This window comes from Tachypleus tridentatus, chromosome 9 (genome assembly GCF_004210375.1).
Source record: "Tachypleus tridentatus isolate NWPU-2018 chromosome 9, ASM421037v1, whole genome shotgun sequence".
Classification (NCBI taxonomy): domain Eukaryota; kingdom Metazoa; phylum Arthropoda; class Merostomata; order Xiphosura; family Limulidae; genus Tachypleus; species Tachypleus tridentatus.
Genome location: NC_134833.1, coordinates 1,629,083 through 1,652,475, shown reverse-complemented (window position 1 = coordinate 1,652,475; position 23,393 = coordinate 1,629,083). Strand labels below are relative to the sequence as shown.

At 32.9% G+C, this 23,393-nt stretch overlaps 1 protein-coding gene across 3 annotated transcripts in view; it reads left to right on the top strand.

Moving 5' to 3' along the window:
* Positions 1-16,714, top strand: part of LOC143224644 (ADP-ribosylation factor-binding protein GGA1-like) — a 54,068-nt gene extending 37,354 nt beyond the window's left edge. For 2 of the 3 annotated variants that reach the window (XM_076452766.1, XM_076452765.1), the window contains exons 9-10: positions 47-156; positions 14,312-16,714. In XM_076452766.1, coding sequence (XP_076308881.1) covers positions 47-156; positions 14,312-14,339 — 138 coding nt within the window. In that variant the 3' untranslated portion in view covers positions 14,340-16,714. The remainder of the gene's footprint in view (positions 1-46; positions 157-14,311) is intronic. The other variant, XR_013013386.1, reaches the window with a different exon arrangement.
* Positions 16,715-23,393: the final 6,679 nt, after the last annotated feature.

Here is a 23,393-nt window from a genome sequence, read left to right as displayed (position 1 = left end):
AGAGATTACATGTTAAGGTTAATTATTAAAAGCTTTTCTGTTTCAGACTATGAGAATCAAACTGCAACCCCCTTCTGCCACAGATCTGCCACCTTACAACCCTATTCTACCCCAGCAGCCATCACCCAAGTTATGCTGCTTGCAAACCCTAATAAAGTAAGTTAACATCTAACAGTATAAAATTTATGTGTCTTTGAGAAACATTAAAGACAGAAATGTACAGTCAGATCTCTGAAACAGTGCTAAAAATGTTTAAGTAATAAACTCAGAGAATAGTTTTCTTAACTCTATCAGCTCTGTTAATTATGATGTGAAACATGTTAATGGTTCTAAGCATGTGTATTTCAGCTTCAAGTTTTTTACTGAGCTACCAGAATGTTTTATACAGGATACAATGACCTGAATAAAATTTATCAAAACAATATGAAAATTGCAAGCCTCTGGTTTTGCAACCATGAAATGCAGTTGTACTTTTAAATTTAATACCAGAAGAGAAACCTACAAAGTGAATGATATCTTTTTAGACGTGATTAAAGTTTTCAGTATGTTTTACCCCTTCTTCATGATGAGAGTGATATATAAAGTTTGTCACAAAGTACCCAACTGAAGAACGTGCCATTTTCAGGCTATATTCACAAGAAATCTTATGTCATAAATATCATTAGTATTGAAACATACATGAACATGATACCAGTATGATGTTAATACTTCATATAAACAGTTATCTTTTAACTTGCATGATATTAGTAGGATGTGAATACTTCATAGTAAGAGTTGTCTTTTAACTTGCATGATATTAGTAGCGTATGAATACTTCATAGTTATGTTTTAATTTACATTATCAGTATGATGTTAATACTTCATAGTTATCTTTTAACTTGCATTATATTAGTATGATGTGAATACTTCATAGTAAGTTATCTTTTAACAATCATGATATTAATAGAATGTGAATACTTCATAGTAACAGTTGTCTTCTAACTTACATAGTATTAGTAGGATGTGAATACTTAATAGTAACAGTTGTCTTCTAACTTGCATAGTATTAGTAGGATGTGAATACTTCATTGTAACAGTTATCTTATAACTTACAGGATATTACAAGGATGTGAATACTTCATAGTAAGTTATATTTTAACTTACATGACATCAGTAGGATGTAAATACTTCATAGTAAGTTATATTTTAACTTACATGACATCAGTAGGATGTAAATACTTCATAGTAAGTTATATTTTAACTTACATGGTATTAGTAGGATGTGAGTACTTCATAGTAAGTTATATTTTAACTTACGTGACATCAGTAGGATGTGCATACTTCATAGTAAGTTATATTTTAACTTACATGGTATTAGTAGGATGTGAGTACTTCATAGTAAGTTATATTTTAACTTACGTGACATCAGTAGGATGTGCATACTTCATAGTAAGTTATATTTTAACTTACGTGACATCAGTAGGATGTGCATACTTCATAGTAAGTTATATTTTAACTTACATGGTGTTAGTAGGATGTGCATACTTCATAGTAAGTTATATTTTAACTTACATGACATTAGTAGGATGTGAGTACTTCATAGTAAGTTATATTTTAACTTACGTGACATCAGTAGGATGTGAGTACTTCATAGTAAGTTATATTTTAACTTACGTGACATCAGTAGGATGTGCATACTTCATAGTAAGTTATATTTTAACTTACATGGTATTAGTAGGATGTGCATACTTCATAGTAAGTTATATTTTAACTTACATGGTATTAGTAGGATGTGCATACTTCATAGTAAGTTATATTTTAACTTACATGACATCAGTAGGATGTGCATACTTCATAGTAAGTTATATTTTAACTTACATGACATCAGTAGGATGTAAATACTTCATAGTAAGTTATATTTTAACTTATGTGACATCAGTAGGATGTAAATACTTCATAGTAAGTTATATTTTAACTTACGTGACATCAGTAGGATGTGCATACTTCATAGTAAGTTATATTTTAACTTACGTGACATCAGTAGGATGTGCATACTTCATAGTAAGTTATATTTTAACTTACGTGACATCAGTAGGATGTGCATACTTCATAGTAAGTTATATTTTAACTTACGTGACATCAGTAGGATGTGCATACTTCATAGTAAGTTATATTTTAACTTACATGACATCAGTAGGATGTGCATACTTCATAGTAAGTTATATTTTAACATACATGACATCAGTAGGATGTAAATACTTCATACTAACAGTTTTCTTTTAAAAGGTTTTCTTACCGCATTAGAGACTTCAGGTTTTTTGTTGCATTTTTACCCAAAATTTCATTATAAAAGGCACAGTTCACAAGTTATGTACACTTGTACAGTTAAAATTTTATCTTTTGCTACAAGTATGTTGGTATATAGTTACCAAAAACAATCAAAAATAATATAATGTTCTTCCCAAATGGACAAATTAAAATAAATGATTCTGAACATTTTCAAACTTCTTGAATATCTAAAGTAAAATGTTTGGTCAGTGATAGAAATGGAATGAATTTACTGATTTGTTTTGTGAATTTGTACAATTCAATTATGCTACAGTCACAACAAGTTTGTGTGATGGTATCGTTATGCTACAGTCACAACAAGTTTGTGTGATGGTATTGTTATGCTACAGTCACAACAAGTATGTGTGATGGTATTGTTATGCTACAGTCACAACAAGTTTGTGTGATGGTATTGTTATGCTACAGTCACAAGTTTGTGTGATGGTATTGTTATGCTACAGTCACAACAAGTTTGTGTAATGGTATCGTTATGTTACAGTCACAACAAGTATGTGTGATGGTATTGTTATGCTACAGTCACAACAAGTATGTGTGATGGTATCGTTATGTTACAGTCACAACAAGTATGTGTGATGGTATTATACTACAGTCACAACAAGTATGTGTGATGGTATTGTTATGCTACAGTCACAACAAGTATGTGTGATGGTATTGTTATGCTACAGTCACAACAAGTATGTGTGATGGTATTGTTATGCTACAGTCACAACAAGTATGTGTGATGGTATTGTTATGCTACAGTCACAACAAGTATGTGTGATGGTATTATACTACAGTCACAACAAGTATGTGTGATGGTATTATACTACAGTCACAAGTATGTGTGATGGTATTATACTACAGTCACAACAAGTATGTGTGATGGTATTGTTATGCTACAGTCACAACAAGTTTGTGTGATGGTATTGTTATGCTACAGTCACAACAAGTTTGTGTGATGGTATTGTTATGCTACAGTCACAAGTTTGTGTGATGGTATTGTTATGCTACAGTCACAACAAGTTTGTGTAATGGTATCGTTATGTTACAGTCACAACAAGTATGTGTGATGGTATTATACTACAGTCACAACAAGTATGTGTGATGGTATTATTATGCTACAGTCACAACAAGTATGTGTGATGGTATTATTATGCTACAGTCACAACAAGTATGTGTGATGGTATTATTATGCTACAGTCACAACAAGTATGTGTGATGGTATTGTTATGCTACAGTCACAACAAGTATGTGTGATGGTATTGTTATGCTACAGTCACAACAAGTATGTGTGATGGTATTATTATGCTACAGTCACAACAAGTATGTGTGATGGTATTATTATGCTACAGTCAGATACAGTTAAAAACAATAATGTAGAGAAACCTGATAGACAAGTAACTAGTGCTTTGGCAATATAAAAAATGTTCCATCGAAATCATAAAATTTTCAAATAAAAATTAAAAAGTATATAATAATTTATACCAGAAGAGTTGGACAAATCTGCAGTTACGATAATGAATAATCTTATTTCTGAATAAGTGTTAAACCTCAAAAGATTTCTGTGATGACTTTAGGTTATCAGCTGGTATAGGTAATAACAATTTTATTACTAAAGCAAAGAATAACATTTTAACTTTCCTAGGTCATCTTCAGTTTGCTGGGCACATCTTGGGGACAAGAGTATAATGGGTACGGGATTGTAGGGGGCATTGCAGGTGGATGTTAGGTTATTAATTAGTATAGGTATAAAGGTGTTCCATTATTAAGGTTCAATATTGGTTTTAGTTGCTGTATAAGTTGGACTTCTTTGATTTTGCGTTTATTTATATTTGTTTTCCTACTTTGTATCTAGGTGTTTTCTATGGTTATGTTGTGTTTATTTGATTTGCAGTGTTCATAAATGTATGAAGATGTTTTTGTGTTCTATGAATCCAGTTTTTGATATAGAAGTTGTGGCAGTTGTTGCATTGTATTTTATAAATAGTGTTAGTGTTGTATTTGTTAGTGTAGTTTTTACATGGTATAGACCTCAATTTTGTATCTGTTTTTAAGTAAATTTGGTGTTTACTGGAATGTTGTATTTTTTCCAAATGTTTGTTATTTTTTCACTGATGTCAGGAACACGTGGTATTTAGCAATGTAAGGTTTTGTAGTTTGTTATATCTTGGGATGTATTACCATTTGTTTGTAGTTGATTCAGGTGTATGAATATAATTTTTTCAATTGTTTTTGGAGGAAATTTGTTGATGTTGATCAAGTGTTGTTTTATTTTGTTCATTTCATTGTTAATTTTATGGGGTGAGTTTAGTTTTGTGGCTATGTTTATTTGGTTTCTTAATATGTTGAGTTTTCATTTTGTTTTGTGTGTTAAGCCCCAGAGAATATATAATCCAGTATGGGTGATTTTTCATGGATTTCTGTTTTGAATTGTGTATCAATTCTTGTGATCTTGAGGTTAAGAAATGCTGTTTGGTTAGTTTTTTCCTGTTCACAGATGAACTTGATATTGGGGTGTATAGAGTTAACACGGTTGAAAAAACTAAGTATGTGTTCTGTAGATGTGAATCCAGCAATTGTATCATCAACATACCTGTACCAGTATAGTGATGGGTGTAAGGCTGAACTAATTGTTTGAGATTCAATCTTGTCATAAAAATGTTGGCTAGGACTGGTGACACAGAATTCCCCATACTTAGGCCATTTATTTGTAGGTAGTGAATTATGTAAGGGTTTTTAATTGGTTCCTGGGAATGTGTATCAATGGGTTGGGGTCTTGGATATAAAGTTCTAAAGCTATCTTACAAGCTTCAGTGGTTAGGATTTCTGTGAAGAGAGAGATTACATCAAAACTGGATAGTCAAATAGCACACGTGCATGTGACAGTGCTGTAGTCGAATAGCACACATGCACATGGCAGTGCTGTAGTCGAATAGCACACATGCACGTGGCAGTGCTGTAGTCGAATAGCACACATGCACGTGGCAGTGCTGTAGTCAAGTGGCACACATGCACGTGGCAGTGCTTTAGTCAAGTGGCACACGTGCACGTGGCAGTGCTTTAGTCAAGTGGCACACGTGCACGTGGCAGTGCTTTAGTCAAGTGGCACACGTGCACGTGGCAGTGCTTTAGTCAAGTGGCACACGTGCACGTGGCAGTGCTTTAGTCAAGTGGCACACGTGCACGTGGCAGTGCTTTAGTCAAGTGGCACACGTGCACGTGGCAGTGCTTTAGTCAATTGGCACACGTGCACGTGGCAGTGCTGTAGTCAAGTGGCACACGTTCACGTGGCAGTGGTATAGTCAACTGGCACATGGAATCATAGGACAGACAGTACACTTTAACTTTAATCAACCTTGAATACCAACAGCAAAGTCCTTCAGTGACAATAATGTGAATTTATTACACATTTCACAATATCATGGACCTACTCATCCAACTCTTGATTGTATCACATGTTGTATATGTTAGGATATTCTCACATTACTGTCACAATATCATGGACCTACTCATCCAACTCTTGATTGTATCACATGTTGTATATGTTAGGATATTCTCACATTACTGTCACAATATCATGGACCTACTCATCCAACTCTTGATTGTATCACATGTTGTATATGTTAGGATATTCTCACATTACTGTCACAATATCATGGACCTACTCATCCAACTCTTGATTGTATCACATGTTGTATATGTAAGGATATTCTCACATTACTGTCACAATATCATGAACCTACTCATCCAACTCTTGATTGTATCACATGTTGTATATGTTAGGATATTCTCACATTACTGTCACAATATCATGGACCTACTCATCCAACTCTTGATTGTATCACATGTTGTATATGTAAGGATATTCTCACATTACTGTCACAATATCATGAACCTACTCATCCAACTCTTGATTGTATCACATGTTGTATATGTTAGGATATTCTCACATTACTGTCACAATATCATGGACCTACTCATCCAACTCTTGATTGTATCACATGTTGTATATGTTAGGATATTCTCACATTACTGTCACAACATTATGGACCTACTCACCCAACTCTTGATCGTATCATATGTTGTATATGTTAGGATATTCTCACATTACTGTCACAATATCATGGACCTACTCATCCAACTCTTGATTGTATTACATGTTGTATATGTTAGAATATTCTCACATTACTGTCACAATATCATGGACCTACTCATCCAACTCTTGATTGTATCACATGTTGTATATGTTAGGATATTCTCACATTACTGTCACAATATCATGGACCTACTCATCCAACTCTTGATTGTATCACATGTTGTATATGTTACGATATTTTCACATTACTGTCACAATATCATGGACCTACTCATCCAACTCTTGATTGTATCATATGTTGTATATGTTAGGATATTCTCACATTACTGTCACAATATCATGGACCTACTCATCCAACTCTTGATTGTATCATATGTTGTATATGTTAGGATATTCTCACATTACTGTCACAATATCATGGACCTACTCACCCAACTCTTGATTGTATCACATGTTGTATATGTTAGGATATTCTCACATTACTGTCACAATATCATGGACCTACTCACCCAACTCTTGATTGTATCACATGTTGTATATGTTAGGATATTCTCACATTACTGTCACAATATCATGGACCTACTCATCCAACTCTTGATTCTATCATATGTTGTATATGTTAGGATATTCTCACATTACTGTCACAATATCATGGACCTACTCATCCAACTCTTGATTGTATCATATGTTGTATATGTTAGGATATTCTCAAATTACTGTCACAATATCATGGACCTACTCATCCAACTCTTGATTGTATCATATGTTGTATATGTTAGGATATTCTCACATTACTGTCACAACATTATGGACCTACTCACCCAACTCTTGATTGTATCATATGTTGTATATGTTAGGATATTCTCACATTACTGTCACAATATCATGGACCTACTCATCCAACTCTTGATTGTATTACATGTTGTATATGTTAGAATATTCTCACATTACTGTCACAATATCATGGACCTACTCATCCAACTCTTGATTGTATCATATATTGTATATGTTACGATATTCTCACATTACTGTCACAATATCATGGACCTACTCATCCAACTCTTGATTGTATCATATGTTGTATATGTTAGGATATTCTCACATTACTGTCACAATATCATGGACCTACTCATCCAACTCTTGATCATATCATATGTTGTATATGTTAGGATATTCTCACATTACTGTCACAACATCATGGACCTACTCATCCAACTCTTGATTGTATCACATGTTGTATATGTTAGGATATTCTCACATTACTGTCACAATATCATGGACCTACTCATCCAACTCTTGATCGTATCATATGTTGTATATGTTAGGATATTCTCACATTACTGTCACAATATCATGGACCTTCTCACCCAACTCTTGATCGTATCATATGTTGTATATGTTAGGATATTCTCACATTACTGTCACAATATCATGTACCTACTCATCCAACTCTTGATTGTATCATATGTTGTAAATGTTAGGATATTCTCACATTACTGTCACAATATCATGGACCTACTCATCCAACTCTTGATTGTATCATATGTTGTATATGTTAGGATATTCTCACATTACTGTCACAACATCATGGACCTACTCACCCAACTCTTGATTGTATCATATGTTGTATATGTTAGGATATTCTCACATTACTGTCACAATATCATGGACCTACTCATCCAACTCTTGATTGTATCACATGTTGTATATGTTAGAATATTCTCACATTACTGTCACAATATCATGGACCTACTCATCCAACTCTTGATCATATCATATGTTGTATATGTTAGGATATTCTCACATTACTGTCACAACATCATGGACCTACTCATCCAACTCTTGATTGTATCACATGTTGTATATGTTAGGATATTCTCACATTACTGTCACAATATCATGGACCTACTCATCCAACTCTTGATTGTATCACATGTTGTATATGTTAGGATATTCTCACATTACTGTCACAATATCATGGACCTACTCATCCAACTCTTGATTGTATCACATGTTGTATATGTTAGGATATTCTCACATTACTGTCACAATATCATGGACCTACTCATCCAACTCTTGATTGTATCATATGTTGTATATGTTAGGATATTCTCACATTACTGTCACAATACCATGGACCTACTCATCCAACTCTTGATTGTATCACATGTTGTATATGTTAGGATATTCTCACATTACTGTCACAATATCATGGACCTACTCATCCAACTCTTGATTGTATCACATGTTGTATATGTTAGGATATTCTCACATTACTGTCACAATATCATGGACCTACTCATCCAACTCTTGATCGTATCATATGTTGTATATGTTAGGATATTCTCACATTACTGTCACAATATCATGGACCTTCTCACCCAACTCTTGATCGTATCATATGTTGTATATGTTAGGATATTTTCACATTACTGTCACAATATCATGTACTTACTCATCCAACTCTTGATTGTATCATATGTTGTAAATGTTAGGATATTCTCACATTACTGTCACAATATCATGGACCTACTCATCCAACTCTTGATTGTATCATATGTTGTATATGTTAGGATATTCTCACATTACTGTCACAACATCATGGACCTACTCACCCAACTCTTGATTGTATCATATGTTGTATATGTTAGGATATTCTCACATTACTGTCACAATATCATGGACCTACTCATCCAACTCTTGATTGTATCACATGTTGTATATGTTAGAATATTCTCACATTACTGTCACAATATCATGGACCTACTCATCCAACTCTTGATCATATCATATGTTGTATATGTTAGGATATTCTCACATTACTGTCACAACATCATGGACCTACTCATCCAACTCTTGATTGTATCACATGTTGTATATGTTAGGATATTCTCACATTACTGTCACAATATCATGGACCTACTCATCCAACTCTTGATTGTATCACATGTTGTATATGTTAGGATATTCTCACATTACTGTCACAATATCATGGACCTACTCATCCAACTCTTGATTGTATCACATGTTGTATATGTTAGAATATTCTCACATTACTGTCACAATATCATGGACCTACTCATCCAACTCTTGATTGTATCATATGTTGTATATGTTAGGATATTCTCACATTACTGTCACAATACCATGGACCTACTCATCCAACTCTTGATTGTATCACATGTTGTATATGTTAGGATATTCTCACATTACTGTCACAATATCATGGACCTACTCATCCAACTCTTGATTGTATCACATGTTGTATATGTTAGGATATTCTCACATTACTGTCACAATATCATGGACCTACTCATCCAACTCTTGATTGTATCACATGTTGTATATGTTAGGATATTCTCACATTACTGTCACAATAGCATGGACCTACTCATCCAACTCTTGATTGTATCACATGTTGTATATGTTACGATATTCTCACATTACTGTCACAATATCATGGACCTACTCATCCAACTCTTGATTGTATCACATGTTGTATATGTTAGGATATTCTCACATTACTGTCACAACATCATGGACCTACTCATCCAACTCTTGATTGTATCACATGTTGTATATGTTAGGATATTCTCACATTACTGTTTTTCTAACCACTCTGTTGTCCATGTATTCTACTTCACTGAGTAATCATGTTTCTCTCTGTGACAATACTTGGAGGTAAAGAACAGACATAAAGATAAAGGAATATTGCTCTCAAAATACTTGGAGAACTCTAGTCTTACTTGATGTAATGAGTTAAAATATTAATGGTTTTTGTTTTTTTGCATAGACCCTGTAACCAACAGTCATGAACTACATGTACTTTAAATGTTTTTCAAAAATTTGTGATACACAGTAGTAAGTTTAAAGTTACCAGAAATACTTGTATAAATGTTACCTTTGAGGCCAGATGTGTAAGTACATGATGTATATTTGTAGCAGGATAAGTTTAAAGTTACCAGAAATACTTGTATAAATGTTACCATGAGACCAGATGTGTAAGTACATGATGTATAATTGTAGAGTGGTAAGTTTAAAGATACCAGAAATACTTCTAAAAAGGTTACCTTTGAGGCCAGATGTGTAAGTACATGATGTATAATTGTAGAGTGGTAAGTTTAAAGTTACCAGAAATACTTGTAAAAATGTTACCATGAGGCCAGATGTGTAAGTACATGATGTATAATTGTAGCGTGATAAGTTTAAAGTTACCAGAAATACTTGTAAAAATGTTACCATGAGGCCAGATGTGTAAGTACATGATGTATAATTGTAGTGTGATAAGTTTAAAGTTACCAGAAATGCTTGTAAAAATGTTACCATGAGGCCAGATGTGTAAGTACATGATGTATAATTGTAGAGTGGTGAGTTTAAAGATATCAGAAATGCTTGTAAAAATGTTACCTTTGAGGCCAGATGTGTAAGTACATGATGTATAATTGTAGAGTGGTAAGTTTAAAGTTACCAGAAATACTTGTATAAATGTTACCTTTGAGGCCAGATGTGTAAGTACATGATGTATAATTGTAACGTGATAAGTTTAAAGTTACCAGAAATACTTGTAAAAATGTTACCATGAGGCCAGATGTGTAAGTACATGATGTATAATTGTAGCGTGATAAGTTTAAAGTTACCAGAAATACTTGTAAAAATGTTACCATGAGGCCAGATGTGTAAGTACATGATGTATAATTGTAGTGTGATAAGTTTAAAGTTACCAGAAATACTTGTAAAAATGTTACCATGAGGCCAGATGTATAAGTACATGATGTATAATTGTAACGTGATAAGTTTAAAGTTACCAGAAATACTTGTAAAAATGTTACCATGAGGCCAGATGTGTAAGTACATGATGTATAATTGTAGCGTGATAAGTTTAAAGTTACCAGAAATACTTGTAAAAATGTTACCATGAGGCCAGATGTGTAAGTACATGATGTATAATTGTAGTGTGATAAGTTTAAAGTTACCAGAAATACTTGTAAAAATGTTACCATGAGGCCAGATGTATAAGTACATGATGTATAATTGTAGAGTGGTAAGTTTAAAGATATCAGAAATGCTTGTAAAAATGTTACCTTTGAGGCCAGATGTGTAAGTACATGATGTATAATTGTAGAGTGGTAAGTTTAAAGATATCAGAAATGCTTGTAAAAATGTTACCATGAGGCCAGATGTGTAAGTACATGATGTATAATTGTAGAGTGGTAAGTTTAAAGATACCAGAAATGCTTGTAAAAATGTTACCTTTGAGGCCAGATGTGTAAGTACATGATGTATAATTGTAGCGTGATAAGTTTAAAGTTACCAGAAATACTTGTAAAAATGTTACCATGAGGCCAGATGTGTAAGTACATGTAGCCAAAATATCACCTTATTGTCTCGTAAATGTAAAGTAGCAAAACTTTGTGTGAAACAGATCTATATAATTGTAGCCTAAATATCACCATATACTCTGGTAAGTGTAATGTAACAAAACTTTGTGTGAAACAGATCTATATAATTGTAGCCTAAATATCACCATATACTCTGGTAAGTGTAATGTAACAAAACTTTGTGTGAAACAGATCTATATAATTGTAGTTTAAATATCACCATATACTCTGGTAAGTGTAATGTAAGAAAACTTTGTGTGAAACAGATCTATATAATTGTAGCCTAAATATCACCATATACTCTGGTAAGTGTAATGTAAGAAAACTTTGTGTGAAACAGATCTATATAATTGTAGCCTAAATATCACCATATACTCTGGTAAGTGTAATGTAACAAAACTTTGTGTGAAACAGATCTATATAATTGTAGTTTAAATATCACCATATACTCTGGTAAGTGTAATGTAAGAAAACTTTGTGTGAAACAGATCTTCTATATAATTGTAGCCTAAATATCACCATATACTCTGGTAAGTGTAATGTAACAAAACTTTGTGTGAAACAGATCTATATAATTGTAGCCTAAATATCACCATATACTCTGGTAAGAGTAATGTAACAAAACTTTGTGTGAAACAGATCTATATAATTGTAGCCTAAATATCACCATATACTCTGGTAAGAGTAATGTAACAAAACTTTGTGTGAAACAGATCTATATAATTGTAGCCTAAATATCACCATATACTCTGGTAAGTGTAATGTAACAAAACTTTGTGTGAAACAGATCTATATAATTGTAGCCTAAATATCACCATATACTCTGATAAGAGTAATGTAACAAAACTTTGTGTGAAACAGATCTTCTATATAATTGTAGCCTAAATATCACCATATACTCTGGTAAGTGTAATGTAACAAAACTTTGTTTGAAACAGATCTATATAATTGTAGCCTAAATATCACCATATACTCTGGTAAGAGTAATGTAACAAAACTTTGTGTGAAACAGATCTATATAATTGTAGCCTAAATATCACCATATACTCTGGTAAGAGTAATGTAGCAAAACTTTGTGTGAAACAGATCTATATAATTGTAGCCTAAATATCACCATATACTCTGGTAAGAGTAATGTAGCAAAACTTTATGTGAAACAGATCTTCTATATAATTGTAGCCTAAATATCACCATATACTCTGGTAAGAGTAATGTAGCAAAACTTTGTGTGAAACAGATCTATATAATTGTAGCCTAAATATCACCATATACGGGTAAGAGTAATGTAGCAAAACTTTATGTGAAACAGATCTTCTATATAATTGTAGCCTAAATATCACCATATACTCTGGTAAGTGTAATGTAACAAAACTTTGTGTGAAACAGGTCTTCTATATAATTGTAGCCTAAATATCACCATATACTCTGGTAAGTGTAATGTAACAAAACTTTGTGTGAAACAGATCTATATAATTGTAGCCTAAATATCACCATATACTCTGGTAAGAGTAATGTAACAAAACTTTGTGTGAAACAGATCTATATAATTGTAGCCTAAATATCACCATATACTCTGGTAAGTGTAATGTAACAAAACTTTGTGTGAAACAGATCTATATAATTGTAGCCTAAATACCACCATATACTCTGGTAAGTGTAATGTAACAAAACTTTGTGTAAAACAGATCTATATAATTGTAGCCTAAATTTCACCATATACTCTGGTAAGTGTAATGTAACAAAACTTTGTGTGAAACAGATCTATTTCATTGTAGCCTAAATATCACCATATACTCTGGTAAGAGTCATGTAACAAAACTTTGTGTAAAACAGATCTTCTATATAATTGTAGCCTAAATATCACCATATACTCTGGTAAGTGTAATGTAACAAAACTTTGTGTGAAACAGATCTATATAATTGTAGCCTAAATATCACCATATACTCTGGTAAGAGTAATGTAACAAAACTTTGTGTGAAACAGATCTATATAATTGTAGTAAATATCACCATATACTCTGGTAAGTGTAATGTAAGAAAACTTTGTGTGAAACAGATCTATATAATTGTAGTAAATATCACCATATACTCTGGTAAGTGTAATGTAACAAACTGTGTGAAACAGATCTATATAATTGTAGCCTAAATATCACCATGTACTCTGGTAAGAGTAATGCAACAAAACTTTGTGTGAAACAGATCTATATAATTGTAGTAAATATCACCATATACTCTGGTAAGAGTAATGTAACAAAACTTTGTGTGAAACAGATCTATATAATTGTAGTAAATATCACCATATACTCTGGTAAGTGTAATGTAAGAAAACTTTGTGTGAAACAGATCTATATAATTGTAGTAAATATCACCATATACTCTGGTAAGTGTAATGTAACAAACTGTGTGAAACAGATCTATATAATTGTAGCCTAAATATCACCATATACTCTGGTTAGAGTAATGTAACAAAACTTTATAAACCATTTCAGTATAATTGTAGTTAAATATCAGATATTCTATGTCATTGCAGGAGAAAGTCCGTCTCAAGTATAAAGTAACGTACGTCATTGAAGAACAGACTTATACAGACATTGGAGAAGTGTATAATCTTCTGGAACATAGGTGACTTTTCTTTCTCAAGTTCTGGTTGTACAACAGTTGGAAACCTGTTGATACTAGTCTGTAAATTTTACTTTTATAAAAATGTTTACAAAATGCTTTCTAAATAGGTTTTTGTTTTCCCTAAAGCTGAATTTTTATCAAGTAATGGTATCTAGTGATAACAAAACTGTGTAATAAGTTTAATCTTCGGCATTGTGATGAAAATGTGCCTGCCGTAGACAATAGGCTGCATATCAACTTAAAACATAAATACCAGAAATATTCACCTAACGTTGAGATTTGAAATTAGTTCAGATATAGATAATATGAAGTCTTTATTTGATATAGTGTTTATCCTTTCAAAGTTTATGTGCCAAGTGCAATCAGTAGATGATAAATGTAGACAATTTGAATAGAATTGAATATTGCTGGTAATGAATCACAAATGTTGTTGGTTTTGTAACAGCAAATAGTTACATTTTATTTACTTTGTTAAAAGCTGCATCATTTTAAGATGTGGTCCTGATATAACTTTTAACATCTGAAAGTGATGTAATTTGTGGATGAAACATGAATAGGATACTCTGTAGCCAGTGGTTGTATTTGTTACTATCACTGTAATCCACACCTTTGATCTGGTTTAAAAAATGTAACAGTGAAAGATAAATGTGTAGATAACTAATATTCCTGTACTTTCTTATTTCGAATGAATTTGTTTCTAGTGAGGTCAGTTCATTAAACAAAATGATTAAAGAATTTACAATCATGAGAAAATAATGAAATATCACAGAGACCTCACATTATGATGGATTGAAAATCATCTGTTTATTTTGACAGTTAAACATGAGAAGAAGCTAAACAAACGAGTCCAATGTGTACAAACCAAGCTAGCACAGATTTGTAGATATACATAGGTATAAGGTACTCTGTGTGTTAGTTGTCATGTTAAACAGGTTAAGCTTACACAGTTAAAGTACACAGGTTAGTTTATTTATATGGATATTTACAATATCAAGTAAAACAATATATGTTTGAAAGAATTTCTTAGTATCTCAGTAAACCTTGAAACATTTGATGAAAGAAGATAATTGAATGGAACTTTCAGACAATATAGATTTTTCCTGCAAAATATTTTCACTGTTCATTAGCTGTCTGTGGTGGACTTTTATTTTGTAGTTTTAAAATAATATAAGGTAAACTGATGTTAGTTGTGAAATGACAGGTTTCATACAGTTTTAATAATTGTTTATTAACAAGATAATTTGTCTGGTTTCATTGAAGGTAAGTGAATCAGAGGCTGTAAAGAAACATTCCATATTTTCGTTCCCTCAGCTGGTGCCACATTAAATGCTGGCAGCTGAAGCACTGACAGGTGACGGTCAGTAGACATTCCAGAACTTGACAGCATTGAGAATAACACAGTAATCTAAAGAGTGTTTAACTTTATACATGTTTGTCCTTCATTATTAATTAGAAAAAAATATTTTTGACAGAAAAAAAAAAAAAAATTCTGTTAATCCAGTGAACTATCCAATCACACACACAGAGCCAGTAACAAATTGTGTGTTAATCCAGTGAACTATCCAATCACACACACAGAGCCAGTAACAAATTGGTCTTTTTGTTGTTGTTTTCTTTCAAATAATTAAATTGCACAGCAATGAATAGTTTACATTCCACTTTAAAATGTTCTTATTTATAATAACTTGCGAGTGTAACATTATTATTTACAATAACATTTTGAGATAAAGAATTGAATAAAGTAAACTTAGTAATGCTTTAAATCAGTTAAGTATAACCATTTATTTGTATGTAGTTTTTAAATGTTTGTTAAAAGATATCACTTAGTCTAATAAAAGTCTTTAAGAAACACTTTTAAACAGCATTAAATATAATGCTATGTTTGTAATTGATTTTAACAGTAATACACAAGATGGAGTTTTTAACAAGTAAAAAATGTTGTGATAAGTTTTACTGCTGTTGCACTTAGTAAATTACTCATTGTTTTAACTTGTGTATGATCAGTTAGAAATAAATATACGAACGTTACAACTCTGGCATGAAACTACAAGGTCATTTTCACTGGCAGACTGTGGGCATTGGTGTTTAGTCCCAAAATAAAAATTAGAAAATTGTGAATGGCCTATTGATGGCATGTAATACGAGTGTTGATGTGTTTATTGATATTAAGATAATCTTCCTTATTCTGTCACTTTGTGTTATGTACTGTAAAAATTATTAATAGTGTTTCTTGTGTACTTTTTGTTGCTTTCAAATAAAGTATATATATATATATATATATATAATATATATATGAATGTACATAAATAGATTTCTGTTGCACTTGTATCCTGTCTATATTGAACCACACAAACTGATGTCTGTTGCACTTGGAAGAAAATGGTTTTGGTGTTCTGATTGGTCAGTCTCCGAGGCAATTCAAGCAGTGTGCTGTTTTTAGTGACAGGGCAAATAGAATTTCAAGTTATTTATACAGAAGTATTTAACTTTAGGCTAAGTAGGTTATAATGTCATTTGTTAGGCTATATTTGTACTTTTACTTTAGAAATACCATTAAATTATTGGAAAGGGCTGAGGTGAGTGTTACTTGGGTGATGCCTTGGATGGAAAGGTTGTCATATGATATGTAATAATCTCTGAAATTTTCTCATGGGGGAACAAGAAAGAAAAAGGAGTTACATTGGACATGAGAAAAACTAGGGGGCACAAATTGTGGAATGGTAAAACTAGGGGGCACAAATTGTGGAATGGTAAAACTAGGGGCACACACAAATTATGGAATGGTAAAACTAAGGGGCACACAAATTATGGAATGGTAAAACTAGGGGCACACACAAATTGTGGAATGGTAAAACTAGGGGCACACACAAATTGTGGAATGGTAAAACTAGGGGGCACACAAATTGTGGAATGGTAAAACTAGGGGCACACACAAATTGTGGAATGGTAAAACTAGGGGCACACAAATTGTGGAATGGTAAAACTAGGGGCACACACAAATTGTGGAATGGTAAAACTAGGGGCACACACAAATTGTGGAATGGTAAAACTAGGGGCACACACAAATTGTGGAATGGTAAAACTAGGGGCACACACAAATTGTGGAATGGTAAAACTAGGGGGCACACAAATTGTGGAATGGTAAAACTAGGGGGCACACACAAATTGTGGAAGATGTCTTTAGCTATAACAGCCTTATTGTTTTAATGGAATTGTTGGTCTTTGGAACAAGTTTCATTCAGATGTGGTGGATACAGTTGAATTAAAAGAAGATTTAATTTGGACAAGAAAATGTGTTTGAGTCTTTTAACATTTAGTGGATGAGGTAGTCATTTACTATTATTTTAAAAACAACTCTAATAACTATAAATCACATTTGAAACAGAAAATTCTAGACCATACAATCTTTGATTCTCTATTAACATCAGACATGGCTTTCAAGACTCCAAGTATTAAAGTAATGTATCTTCATAGAAGCCTTCCCTGGTTTTTATGCCTAGTGACCTATTAGCTATCAAATGCATGTGCACAAGTGACAAATTTATTTGTTAGGAACCAATGAATGTATATCTGAGTAATATTTTTAAATAAAACTGTTCCATCCACATATTTGTACAGTGAATTATTTTACAGGAAATGTTTAAGTAAGGGACTTCTAATGCTGTTACAGCTATTAAAATAGATTAGGCTTAGATAAATTGTTTATTATATAATAAAAAGATAGTTAGAGAGGTACCATAATAACTAAATGATCCACAAATACCACAGCAGAAAAATGATTCTAATACCACCTTTGGCAGTATACATAGCATGAATTACTGAAGTAATACAGGTGAGGAAACAACTATTGCAGTTTGAAATTGCACAAATGACATTAAATAATATAAACTAGGAAACAACCTGGTCATTTTAGCATAAATGACATAAAACAGGAACCAACCATTTTATTTTACAATAGCACAAATGAAATATAGGTCCAATCTTGGCTATTTATAGCATTGGAAAACAATAGAAGATGGATAAACTTGGAACACTAGAACTATTTAGTATATGTTAGTAACCAACAATTTCAAACTGCAAATGAAATGATATTGGTTTGGAACTTGGCAATTTATAGCATTGGAAAAACAATAGAATATAAATAAACTTTGGGCACCAACACAATTCAGTATAGTTTAAGAACCAACCATTTTAGCTTATGATAGCACAAATGAAATGATATAGGCTAGGAACAAAATTTGGAAAGTTAAAAGCATTGAAAAACAATAAAATATGGATTAACTTGGAGCACCAGGCCCATTCAGAAAGAGACTTGCAACAAGTATTGTGGGACTAGTTGTTCAAACCAAAAAACAACGTTTCAACCTTCTTACCTAATCTTCAGGTTAACAGTGCGCCTCAAGCGAGTTTCTAGTCATCGTGAATAATTTCAAAATGGTTATCACAGATTGAAAATAACTTTTGCTTAATTTATTCTAAATGTGTTGAACTGCTACAAAGTATTTCCAAATATATTAACATTGGCATTGTTTATGAAATAATTAAAGCGACTTTTTTCTGATGGATGAAAAATAAGTGAAAAAAGTAATCAGTTTTCTTCTGTAGATCTTTAATTATTTACTTCATCTTAAACTCGGGTGTATTTAAGAATTTATAACATTTACAAACACAACTTTTGGGTTTTAGCATAACTTTGAGAAGAATAAAGAAATGTAGATGCTCAGTTTTATTTATGAAAATGGTTATAAAATTAAGTACATGAGTTTGTGAAGTGTGTTTAATTATAAGCACTGTCTGTTGTCGGACTTAAGTACCTCCCCATGCAGGAGCTAAACTTTCGAGAAAGTATCTTACAAAAACAAACAAGTCAATTGGGCCTATTACAATTTTCATCCAATATTACTGACAGTTTTATATTTTTATCGTAAAACTATGACGTTGTGTGTGTGTTCCAATAACTTTTCTCGGGACATTGGGATAAACTATATAAAAACAAGACTGTCCCGGCTAAAACTGGGACGTCTGGTCATCCTAAACGAGTCATGCTCTAACTATAGTAAGCAAAATGTGTGTAACGTTTTGTAACAATTGAGAATCCACAAACACAACCCAGTGGTCAGCAGGCAGTAAAATATAACTAAGAAAAATCTCTGTCTGGAAGAGTTGTTTCCAAAACGGAGACCCCCAGTGGCACAGCAGTATGTATGCGAACGTACAGTACCAAAAACAGGGTTTTGGTGCTCGCTTTGGGCAGAACACAGGTAGCCTGTTGTGTAGCTTTGTGCTTAATTACAAACAAATCCAAAACATATCCGTTCAATCATCATATAACTCAAACAACAACAGAGTGAAACTGACATTCTTAGTATACCTTACGAAAAAATACCGTTAAGATCGCCAAATACAATGCCTGTATATTTCTGTGCGAGTGAATTATTGAAACGGACATTAGAAAATTGTCTTCCTCGTACAGTAGATGCATTATAGAAAGCAAGCAGGAAGAAATGGCTTGCTTTGGGCGTGGTATCCTTCTGACTGACACTTTAGGAATAAAAGCTATGTCGCAGGGCTATTGTGTAACAGATGGTTGAAAAAGTAGAGAATGACCAAACCACTCATGTTCATATAAATGAGTTAAACCTCTGTATGTCCATCATAACATCCGAAACATTTTAACACGGGAAATAATACACATGATAAACAATTAATGATTTGTAAGATTATTACTGTACGGTTGTTCAAGCATTACTGTAACTTAGATATTTATAAAGTTTATGATTATATTTCTTATGCATAAATACAAAATCATTCATTCTCTAAGTCTTAATAAAGAAATGAATACTTTCTCCAACAATTTTGTTATACCTATTACATATATAGCACCTCAGTGGTATGTCTGCGGACTTACAACGCTAAAATCCGGGTTTCGATACCTGTGGTGGGCAGAGCACAGATAGCCCATTGTGTAGTTTTGTGCTTAATTCAAAACAACAACAACATTACATATATATGAAGATAGAACCTGGAGGGGGGGGAAAAGCCTTATTTTTCAAGTAATCCTTTCTGACGTGATAACATAACATAAGAATTTATCTAGGGCTGGATATATGTGAGTGAAGTTTACCAAAACGGTAGTTATATAAATCTGATACCAAGTGCAGTTCAATAAATGTTAGTTTTTAAAATAATCAAAATGACATTTATAAAATATCAAATTAAAGCTATAAAAGCCACAAATATACAGTTTAGAGTTTAGCATTTTACAGGGTGGCCGTAAGTCCCTACCCATCCATATATCTTACGTATCCAGTGTATCTGTGTGCTGTTCCTCATTCTCGCTGCGTTCATGTACCCACGTACTTGTCACAATACGCTCTTCAAGTGTAAATGGGCTCACATCAGCCATATTTCTCTGTAAAAAAGAGAAATAAATTTATAATACATGCGTAATTGAATATAACATATGGATTGGTAGGAACTTACGGGCCACCCTGTAGAATCTTTCAAAATAATTCATTAGAAGTAACATTATAGCTATGAACTCATATGTATTTAAAATATACATTAAGCTGTATTTGAAAAATGCATTTTAAGATTATTTTTACCAAATTTAAAAAATTAAAGCACTTTTTAGCATCAAGTTGGAACCTTATCGTTTGGTGATGTAACATTTCGTCAGGTTCATGTTATTTTGTTTGATAAAGGTAAGGAGATGATTGTGATAGCATTGTTATTACCAAAAATCAGTAGGATTTAAAATTTATGTACTAATAAAGTAGCACGTACGTAATGATGTTTGCATCATAAAATGTAATGTAATGTTCCCTACTTATGGTGGCATATCTGTTTCATGTAGTTTTTTATCACAGAGCTACAAAATGGGCAATCAATGCTCTGTAAGCCTGTAAACTTACTGCTTACAATAGAACGGGTGTATTTCACGTGATCATATATTACATAACTTTCTGTAAAATATGATCGTGGATATCATTCCCTGCAACAGTCGAGATAATTGGATTAACACCCTCTATCCATTCTACAGAGTATCTACTATTATCATTATTAGCTAACGATAAAAAAAAATGTCGTAAGCTAATAATGATAATAGTAGATACACTGTAAAACAACCAAAATATACATTATGCTATGGGCTCAGTATCACAACAGATGTTCAAGAAAGTTTGTTTGTTTTTTGAATTTCGCACAAAGCTACTCGAGGCTATCTGCGCTAGCCGTCCCTAATTTAGTAGTGTAAGACTAGAGGGAAGGCAGCTAGTCATCACCACCCACCATCAACTCTTGGGCTACTTTTTTTATCAACGAATAGTGGGATTGATCGTCACTTATAACGCCCCCACGGCTGAAAGGGCGGGCATGTTTGGTGTGACTGGTAAATAATATCACAACCAGCACAAAGAAATAAGTAGGATATATACATTAAACGCCCCCACGGCTGAAAGCATAAAGCAATAAGTAGGATATATACATTAAACGCCCCCACGGCTGAAAGCATAAAGCAATAAGTAGGATATATTCCCTCTATTCCCTTTTTAAAAAAGAAAAAAGATAAAATCTGGTTTTGGAATTTTTGGCTCAAAAGTCAGCATGAAATGAGCGTCAAATTTGTTAATTTTAGAGCTATTGTGGTGGTTGACATGAATTTATTCTCCAGGTTACAAGTTAATATTTGTGAATTTATTCCACTTCGTAAACATTTCACCATAAGTCTAATCATAGCACAAAATAAATTCTAATATATCTCAAGGCGGGTGGGATGGATACTAACACTTCTGAAACAAAGTAGAGAACAATTCTAGATTTTGCAGGACATAACTAACACGTACCAAGTTTAGTTAACTTTAAAGCTGGTGGATAGGGAAAGGCAAGTCTACGTACTTTCTGGTAGGTACAAATTACTTTTATACAGATTAACGGTATATAACTGCTGGATCAAATACAGTAAAACATGCCAAAGGAGGAATCACATGGGACCGAATATAAATTCCGGTTTGAGCAGGTTTTGCGGCTTAGACAGTGAACATGTATCTTTTAAATTATGTATAACTTTTGAGCGGAACGTTATACTTGCTTGACTCATGGGAAATAAGATGTTTGTGAATAAAGTTATTATACTGTTTGTGCTATATTTATTAGAATGAGAACAAAACCAGACATTCAAAATATACACTGTTTGTTTGTTTTTAATTTCGCACAAAGCTACTCGAGGGCTATCTGTGCTAGCTGTCCCTAATTTAGCAGTGTAAGACTAGAGGGAAGGCAGCTAGTCATCACCACCCACCGCCAACTCCCGGGCCACTCCTTCATCAACGAATAGTAGGATTGACCGTCACATTATAACGCCCCCACGGCTGGGAGGGCGAGCATGTTTGACGCTACGCGGGCGCGAATCCGCGACCCTCGGATTACGAGTCGCACGCCTTATGCGCTTGGCCATGCCAAAGTGTCCAATTTCCACTGTTTCGTTTTTTTTAATAGGCTTTCTCATGCGGTTAAAAGAAAACGCCAATTCTACGGCTTTTTCATGAAGCTTATTTCCTCCCTTCATTTTTGCATACAATTTAATAGCGTTAATGTAACTTAACGCCAATTCTACGGCTTTTTCATGAAGCTCATTTCCTCCCTTCATTTTTGCATACAATTTAATAGCGTTAATGTAACTTAACACTTGCGATGAAGTAGGATTTTCTATTTCTTCACAATCTTTTCCACTTTGTTCATTTTTGAATCTCTCACACCGTTATCATCTTGCGATTCTATTATAGATTTTAAATCAGTTTCATCAACTTCTGTTAAAACATTCTTGTCAACGTTCACAAAACTTTCCGCGTTCACAGAATCATCTGCATCAATCTTCTTAATCAGAGTTTGGATTTCACTGGAATCGTCATAACAAATAACTTCTCCACAATCTCTGCCATTATCAAGAATAAATCCACAGTTTCGAAAGCACTTTATTACGCATTTGATTG